General features: G+C 40.4%; 1 protein-coding gene across 2 annotated transcripts in view; it reads right to left on the minus strand.

Moving 5' to 3' along the window:
• SMU1 (SMU1 DNA replication regulator and spliceosomal factor) overlaps nucleotides 1-9,796 on the minus strand; it is a 35,922-nt gene that overhangs the window by 19,195 nt on the left and 6,931 nt on the right. For both annotated transcript variants that reach the window (XR_002727347.2, XM_023196098.1), the window contains exons 4-5: nucleotides 8,797-8,907; nucleotides 699-827 (exon numbers count right to left, since the gene is read on the minus strand). Coding sequence is in view for 1 of the 2 variants with exons in the window: in XM_023196098.1 (XP_023051866.1) it covers nucleotides 699-827; nucleotides 8,797-8,907 (240 nt within the window). In the remaining variant the exon portion in view is untranslated. The remainder of the gene's footprint in view (nucleotides 1-698; nucleotides 828-8,796; nucleotides 8,908-9,796) is intronic.

Raw genomic sequence — 9,796 nt, forward strand, 5'->3', positions numbered from 1 at the left:
AAATAAAGGTGCTGCTCAAAAATATGTTTATCTCCAAGTTAGAATACATAACCCAGAAAAGGCAAATCCAAACTGTTAACCTAAAGTCAAATATTTGAGGAATATGAAGTATTTTAAAATCCAGGAATTTAGAGCACAAATCCAGAGAAACTGTAATATAGAGATGCTAAAGTAGCAAATATGCTTATAATTCTGGGAATTACCTAGAAAACTTTTTCCTAGAAAACTCTGTTAAAAAAAAAAAAAAAAAAAAAAACAACCATAAGATGATAAAATCACTTTCCTCAAACATCACATAAGCCCACTTTGTAATCCCTGACTGGCACTCTGCCTGACACATAGCAGGAAAAACAAAAATGTTGAACAGGAGAAGTACATAGAAAGTTCACAGTCCCAGACTTAACCAAAAAAGAACTAACCATTCTTCCAAATTCAGGCTTCTTGGGAAGCAGTGCAAAGGGCAGATGACGGGCTAGATGTCAAGCTAGATGTCCATCCATTAGATCCATATCTGAGGTGTACCACTCCCAGGCCACAGCAGTATCCCAGTGGACACCTGCAGCAACCTTGAATATTGTCAGAGCTGGAGAATGAGTTCTCCTCCTCAAGTATCCAAGCCCCTGGCACAGGGCCTGGCTGAGCCCATGACAAGTTCTCAACAAATGATTACTGACTGGCTGAATGTCTTAGGATCCTACCTTAATATGCCTACTCAGTTGTGTAGGAAATTTTTCTTCTTCCACATCTTTGACAGCTGCTTTGCCTCGAAACAAATCTATGGTCATACCAGGAGGAAGCAATCCTTGATGCTGCTGCCACTTCAGTGCCTATGAGGAAAAAAAAAGTATAGCAATCTGTTCAGGTGCTTTTAAGATCTGGTCATGACTGCTCAGAAACCAAGCCCGAAAGGATGAGGTTCAGAGTAAGCTGTGAGCCATCTAGACCCCAACTATCTTTGGCCTTCCAAACACAACATAATCTGTGCTCCTCTGTGTGTCCAGGAACATAGGCTGATCTAAAGGTGGAAGGGGACTCTGAGAGCCAAGTCTATCATCCACCTATTTTCTTATAGGTGTGGCTCTTTTGTTATAAACAAAACCTGGAAAACAGAAATCTCCCATAGTACTAACACTCAAACACACCCACTACTAACATTTTATATACTACCTTCCAATATTTCCCCCCCCACATATGTTTCATTAACCTAGTTGTAATTATACTATATGTAAAATTTTATTTTCTCCTGTTTTCACCTATCAACAGATCATACTAGTCACAGCTATCATTTTAATGGCTGTAAAATACATCCCATCAAGTAGATGTCTCACAGTTAACATAATCAATATATTAGTGGACATTTACACTGCTTCCAATTTTTCAATCACCTAAATAATGCTGCAATGAACATCTTTGGACATAAGGCTTTTTCTATTTTGGGGATATTCCCTTCTTATTTTATATTCCTGGAAAAGAAATTACTAAATCCAAAAAGAACATGAATGGTTAAGGCTCTTGATATATTTGATATATAGTGCCAAACTCCTTTCCAAAAGGGCTGCTTTCCAAAAAACGTTGCATTTGCAATAGTGTTCACAACTGCATTATGAGGGGTGAAATAAATAATGAACTTTGGATGGTCCTAGGTTAAATCATTCACCAGCTATGTCATTTTGACTCCCAGTTTTGCCAACTGAAAAAGTCAGGAAAAAAAAGCCTAATTCGGGGGCCAGGGGTGGTGGCTCATGCCTGTAATCCCAACACTTTACGAGGCCAAGGCGGGCAGATCACCTGAGGTCAGGAGTTCCAGGCCAGCCTGGCCAACACGGTGAAACCCCATCTCTACTAAAAATACAAAAATTAGCTGGGTGTGGTGGCACATGCCTGTAATCCCAGCTACTCAGGAGACTGAAGCAGGAAAATTGCTTGAACCCGGGAGGCAGAGGCTGCAGTGAGCCAAGATCGCGCCACTGCACTCCCAGCCTGGGTGACAGAACGAGACGGTTTCTCCAAGAAAAAAAAAAAAAAGCCTAATTCATAGAGGATAAAACAAAATAATATATGTGAATCCTGTATAATAAGCATATGTTCACATAATAAGCACACAATCAATGTTTATTCCCCTTTCCTTTTGTTATACCAAGAAAAGTCAATAATTGTTGGATATCATTTAAAACAGGGGTCCCCAACCCCTGAACTGCAGACCAGTACCGGTCCATGGCCTGTTAGGAACCCAGCTGTACAGCAGGTGAGTAGCCAGCGAGTGAGAGCATTATTGTCTAAGCTCCACCTCCTGCCAGATCTGCACAGCATTAGATTCTCATAGGAACATGAACCCTATTTTGAACTGCGCATGCGAGGGATCTAGGGTGCACACTCATTATGAGAATCTAATGCCTGACGATCTTAGGTGGAAGAGTTTCATCCTGAAACCCACCCCCGATACCCCCACCACCATCTGTGGAAAAACTGTCTTTCATGAAACCAGTCTCTGGTGCCAAAAAAGTTGGGGACCGCTGATTTAAAAATTTTAGCTACTTTAATAAGTAGAAATAGAATACCCTACTTTAGGCAGTTCTGATTGAGTTGAACTTTCCTCTGTATTTATTAGATATATTTCCTCTTCTGTTAACTGTTTGTTCATGTTAGTTGCTCACTTATCTATCATAGTCTTACCATTCTCACCAATTTGTGAACTTTAATGTGATAAAGGTATTTGTTGTTTATGTTTGCTACAAAGAATTATTTTACCAACTTTTCTTTTTTTTTTTTTTTTTTTTTTTGAGACGGAGTCTCGCTCTGTCGCCCAGGCTGGAGTGCAGTGGCCGGACCTCAGCTCACTGCAAGCTCCGCCTCCCGGGTTTATGCCATTCTCCTGCCTCAGCCTCCCGAGTAGCTGGGACTACAGGCGCCCGCCACCTCGCCCGGCTAGTTTTTTGTATTTTTAGTAGAGACGGGGTTTCACCGTGTTAGCCAGGATGGTCTTGATCTCCTGACCTCGTGATCCGCCCGTCTCGGCCTCCCAAAGTGCTGGGATTACAGACTTGAGCCACCACGCCCGGCCCCAACTTTTCTTTTTAAAGAGAGGGGTTCTCACTCTGTCAGGCTGGAAGTGCAGTGGCATGATCACGACTCACTGCAGCCTCGAACTCCTGGGCTCAAGCAGTCCTTCTATCTCAGCCTTCCAAGTAGCTGTGACTATGTCTATTTTTGGATTACAGCTTTATAGGTTTCTTTTCATCTTAAGCTCCATTTTCAAGTGATGAAATCTGTTGATCTTTTCCTTGGTGTTTAATCTCTAAGCTTGGGAAGAATATCAGGTTTGATAGATTATATAATCTCCAAGTGTTTTTCTATTTTCTTAAAATATCTAACTTTCTATCTGAAATTATGCTACATAAAATATGGGAGCAGGCTCTGATCTTACCTCTCCTCCGCAATTCTAAAGTCAGTGTCCCAACATCATATACTAAATATATTTTTCCTTTATTCCTAGGTTTTGTGGTATTCCCCATTGTCATCCATGGAATTAATATAAATAACAGGATTGGGTTTTTGCATTGTTGCTGCACTGGTTGCAACAGATATTCTTGTGCCCACTACCAAAATGATGCAAACTATAGGTCTTTATTAAATGCAGTATTTCTAAGCCTAGTATGCTCTCAACATTCTTCCTTTCCAAAGTTTCTTTGCTAAATACATTTTTTCTTTTCTTTTTTTAATTGAGACAGAGTCTCACTCTGTCACCTAGGCTGGAGTGCAGTGGCGCAATCTTCGCTCACTGCAAACTCCACCTCCCGGGTTCAAGTGATTCTCATGCCTCAGCCTCCTAAATAGCTGGGATTACAGGTGTGCGCCATGATGGCCAGCTAATTTTTCTATTTTTAGTAGAGACGAGGTTTCGCCATGTTGGCCAGGCTGGTCTCGAACTCCTGACCTCAGGTGATCCACCTGCCTCGGCCTCCCAAACCACTGAGATTACAGGCATAAACCACCGTGCATGGCCTGATAAAAGTATTTTCAAGTTTATTATTCCAGATGAATGCTAAATTCCTTTGTAAAGTAGTTCTAATCCTACTGCAATCTTTATTATAATTGTTTTAAATCTGACAACTGGCACTGAATGTCAGTCTTATCCCAGAAAATCAATGTTTCACCATTTACTCAAGTATTCTATTGTAAGTTTTGAAGGTTTTTTTTTTTTTTTTTTGCCTTTTTAAAAATGGAAATCATCTATTTCCCAGATAATGCTAGGTTTTATATTATATCTTTCTGCTATAAACAGAACACTTTTCCACTGAATTTTCTAACTGGTTGCTGCTGATAAACAGGAGTGCAATCAAATTGTATATTTTGTATCTAGCAACTTTCCAAACTTTAAAATTCTAACATTATTATAGTTGAAATATTTAATGTTTCTAAATATATTAATTTCTTTCCAAAATTCCTATCTTTCTTATGTTTATGTTTTCCTGCAATCACCAGAGAGAACTTGTGTCTCCTTGGACCCCTCTCCAATCAATCTGTACTCTCTTCTGGCCTGTAACAGTTTCTAATCACTTCCATATTCAAAAGAAAAAAAAAAAACCTTGTCTTGCCCTATGTTCTTTTTGAGCTTCTGTTGTCCTCTTCCCTCCCCACCACCCTCATCTCCTTCCCTTAACCACCAAGGTTCAAGAACCATCTACATTCGTTACCTTCACTTCTCAGTTAAATTCACTCCTTAACTCACTGCAGTATTGCTCTGTCCCCACCTTTCCACTGGCAGTGCATCTCAGATATCCTAACAGCCAAACCAGACTCCTTTCTGACCCTCATCATGTTTTCTGTTGCTGTTGATCTTAATGAACACTCTTCAAACTCTCTCTTGGCTGCTCTAAACCCATTCACTCGAGGTTCCTTTTTCTCTCTCTGGCTGTTCTTTTCTCTGTTTGCTCTGTTAAGTGTTCCCTGCGGTTTCCTTCTCAAATTTTTACTTCTTCTTCTTTTTTTTTTTTTTTTGAGACAGAGTTTCGTTCATGTCACCCAGGCTGGAGTGCAATGGTGCGATCTCAGCTCACTGCAACCTCCACCTCCCAAGTTCAAGCAATTCTCCTGCATCAGCCTCCCGAATAGTTGGGATTATAGGTGCAAGCCACCACACCTAGCTAATATTTTTGTATTTTTAGTAGAGACAGGGTTTCACCATGTTGGCCAGACTGGTCTCGAACTCCTGACCTCAGTTGATCCGCCCACCTCAGCTTCCCAAAGTGCTGGGATTACAGGCATAAACCACCACACCTGGCCAAATTTTTACTTTTCTTATTCTACGTGCTTTCCCCAAGTAATTACATTTACAGCTTCAACTACTACTATAATTTCCAAATCTATAATTTTAGCCAAAATCTCTAGATTAAGGTCCAGATTCACAGATCCAAGTGCCTATACTACAAGTTTCCACTTGTATGTCCCACAGGAACTTTAGCACATCTAAAAATGGATCATTTCTCCTATCTCTAGTTTCTACCCCCAGCCCCCAACAAATCTGCCCTTCTTATATTTTCTACCAAGTCACTCAAACCAGAAACTAAAAGGAAACGAAACCTAGAACGAAAACCTCACTTGCTCTTCACATATAACCAATTAAATGTAGAACACGAGTTTATTTCCACTCTCTCTAGAAAATCTACTAAAGTGATGGTAATTAAGGAATAAAAAAGATACATGCCCCAAAAGACAAAGAGAATGGGAGAAAAGCAAGAAAAAAATGTTAGTTAAATTTTAGGAGGTGAAAAGTGAATGGACTTGTGGGAAGCAAGAAGAACAGAGAAAACTGAAACCTAATTGTACAAGGTGAGGAAGGGGAAGCCACAAGAAGCAAGTCAAACTACCTTGCAAAACTCCAAAAAGGCTTAGGAACTGGAGGAATCACATATGCCGCAGGGCTGAAAACAGGGGCAATATTAAAGTCTGTATAAGGAGTATTTAGCTACCACGACTTCTCCCAACCCTGTGCAACTACCTCACCTTAACCTCAAGAGAAATCAGCTAATGTACATTCTAGAAAGGTTGAGGTCCTAGGCTCTGGAAATCTCAGCAGAGTTGAGGACAGGGTGGAGGTGAGAAGCCACAATGAAAACTGGGGGGTTCAGTGTACACTGGTATGCTGAACAGTGAGATTTCTCTATTCTCCACTCCTACCTGCATCCTCTCAGCTCTGGCTCTCAAGATATGGTTTAGGCAGGAACTACTCTCCAGGCAGCAACTACTCTCCAAGCAGGAACTACTCTCTGGAAAAGCTGACCAGTCCAAGAGAATATTTCTGCAGAGAATGACAAATGAGGATCCCCATCCTATCATCCCAGGCTGAACTCTACCAGTTCTCAAACTCCTCCTTCCAACCACCCAACCGGACATACAATTCCGTTATTTAATGTTTCACTCTTAAATATAAACCATAGCAGAGATCTCTAAGTATTTGAGGAAAACTTCCACATATGGTCAGCAAAACAAACAGGGAAGGGGAGAACTCAGAGAAAAAGAAAAAATAGGAACAATATGGGGCAGGGAGGAAAATAAAACTTTAAACATTTAGAGAGAAAGATACACAGTATTACAGACACAAGTAAAATCTCAAAAATTTATTCCTACACTTTCTTTCTCAGGAAGTTACTGGACTCGATACTCCCACAAAATGAGGGTCGAGGCTGGACTCAGTGGCTCACACCTATAATCCCAGTACTTAGGAAGGCAGAGGCAGGATAGCCTGGGCAACACAGCAAGGCCCTGTTCTTCATTTAATTAAAGACAAAAAAAAAAAAAAAAAAAAACGCTGGGCACAGTGGCTCACACCTGTAATCCCAGCACTTTGGGAGGCCAAGGCAGGCGGATCCCGAGATCAAGAGATCGAGACCATCCTGGCCAACATGGTGAAACCCTGTCTCTACTAAAAATACAAAACTTAGCTGGGCGTGGTGGTGGGTGCCTGTGGTCCCAGCTACTTGGGAGGCTGAGGCAGGAGAATTGCTTGAACCTGGGAGGCGGAGGTTGCAGTGAGCCGAGATTGTGCCACTGCACTCCAGTCTGGTGACAGAGTAAGAACCTGTCTCAAAAAAAAAAAAAAAAGAGGTCTAACTATGAAAGAAAGAAAAATGACGAATCTATAAATAAGACCTACAAAAAAAAAGAGGCCCAAAATTCCCAGTATGAAGATGAGAGAAGTCCTGGTACAGTAACTGTGCAGCAATACAAGAGAACTAGTCCTGATGAGAACAAAAAGAGAAGGGCCTCAGGAAAGATATCAGCAAGGGGAAAAAAAAAGGACTTTTGAGGGTTCTACCAGAAATACTCAGGCTGGACTAGCAGAAGTGCATAGAAAACTAGGCAAAAGAAAAAATAAAGCAATAATTATTGCAAATCATAAAAATTTATGTAAGAAATTACACATAATTATTTTTTAGCTGCGAACAATATCTATATAAAAATAACTATGTAAACACTGAATACAGATCGAACCAGAAGTTGTGATACAACCCTACTGAAAATCCGGAAGAAGAATAAGTGTGTATTGAGGAGAGTGAGTATGAGACAAATCATTTTTCAGTGAAGAAAGTTAGTTGCTAATGACTAAAAAAAAAAAAAACAAATCAGGTAATAACAGTATAAACATGGTATTCAGCTATGGAGGTAACAGGAAAGTTAAGAACCAGAGGTGGAGAAGGGAAGCACATGGACTGTTTTTCCCTGTAAGCCCTGAAGTACTACTTAAACGATGCACAGCTATTAGTTTGATTAAAAAATTAAAAAGCGGCTTACTTTTAAATCTCAGAATCACTGCAGGCCTGCAACAAATAGCTTTTTGATCCTTTTCTAAATGCAGATTTAGTGCAAAAAGGTTATTAACATCCCTATTAATTACTTGTGCCCTTTGTTATTTATAAAGTATCTATTACTCTAGGTAGCTTGATAATAATGACAATGCTGGCAACACTATTAGTAATTTTTTAAAAAATCATCACCAGCAGCTACCATTTACTATTTACAAGGTGCCAGGAACTGTATAAAGTGTTTATGAACATTATTTCTCTTAATCCTTACTCATCAATACTATGATGAGTAAATGGGATCAGAAAAGTAAAGTAATTTGCCAAGACTATATAGCTGGTAAATGAGAAAGCCTGGATTCTAACTAGGGTGGGCATTTGATCCAATTTTTCCAGGGCAGTTACTGTTTGCACTTGGTGTTCTCGCATAGTGATCAATAGTACTCTCAACACTATCCCACACAGGATGATAAATTCTATGGTAACCCTAATTCTAACTGACTCCAGAGCTTGTTCTTAACCACTAATCTATATTGCCTCTCCCAGGAAAGAAGAGTGGACCAGCATAGTTATTGGTAGAAACAACTCTGTAGGTAGTCACCAATTCTTAGGGTGTATGGTTTCTTCAGCAAAGACATAGTTTATACAAAGGAAATTGTACCAGTTCACTTTTTAAATTTATTTTTATTTTTGGAGACAGGTTCTCACTCTATTATTGCCCAAGCTGGAGTACACTGGCATGATCATAGCTCACTGTCATCTCAACCTTCTAGGCTCCAGTGATCCTCCCACCTCAGCCTCCCAAGTAATTGAGACCACAGGCACACACCACCATACCCCGCTAATTTTTTTACTTTTTGTAGAGACAAGGTCTCACAATGTTGCTTAGGCTGGTCTCCAACTTCTAGGCTCAAGTGATTCTCCTGCCTCAGCCTCCCAAAGTGTAAGGATGACAGGTGTGAGCCACCACACCTGGCCTCTAAAGGAATTGAATTACCTGTCCCAGCAATGCCATGAGACGAGATGGAGGCACCACACTGACTTCACCAGCTAAGGCCTGGGCAATTGCTGCTCTTCTCTTTTCTTTGCTACTTCCATCTGGGTATGCCTGAAACAGGAGAGGATGTAGCATCATTTCCAAGAAGCAACAATAAGATATGAGCGTGCTTACTTAAAACAAACAAGCAAAAGCATACACAGAGGAATGTGAAAAGAAATTACCCAGTTAAAGAGGGGATTAAACTAATTTAGTTTTTGAAAATGACTTCCCAATTCTGTCCACTTGCATTTCAAAAGTATGAGTTGGGAGAAAACTGAGGTCAGCCAATCCATACTATTGTTATTTTTTCATTGAGTTCCTGGCCAAAGGACACACTGCTATTTTTCTGAAAAGAGTCCAAGTAAACCACATTAAACCAAGTTGTTTTTCCAGGTTTTCAAAAATTTGCAGAACCAAGAATTTTATATTCTTTAGTAATTTCTTAAATGGCTCCCAGCACAGAAGTGCTTCACCACCTCTAAGTTAAATCCTGTCCTGGTGATCTAAACTCCTTTCCTTTATCCTCATTTTAAGTTTACTTTGACATTCCATTATCCAGTGCCTATTAAGTTCTTACTCCTCCTGAGAAAATACTTGCAAACTAGTAACCAGAATACAGCTGGGCGGAGTGGCTCATGCCCGTAATCCCAGCACTTTGGGGGACTGAGGCGGGCAGATCACCTGAGGTCAGGAGTTCGTGACCAGCCTGGCCAACATGGTGAAATCCCATCTCTACTAAAAATAGAAAAACTAGCCAGGCCGTAGTGGTGGGTGCCTGTAATCTCTGCTACTCGGGAGGCTGAGGCAGGAGAATTCCTGGAACCCAGGAGGCGGAGGTTGCAGTGAGCTAAGATCATGCTATTGCACTCTAGCCGGGGCGACAACAGTAAGACTCCGTCTCAGATAAATAAATAAATAAATAAATAAATAAATAAATAAATAAATAACCAACCAGAAC

The sequence above is a fragment of the Piliocolobus tephrosceles genome, chromosome 14, assembly GCF_002776525.5.
Source record: "Piliocolobus tephrosceles isolate RC106 chromosome 14, ASM277652v3, whole genome shotgun sequence".
Classification (NCBI taxonomy): Eukaryota; Metazoa; Chordata; class Mammalia; order Primates; family Cercopithecidae; genus Piliocolobus; species Piliocolobus tephrosceles.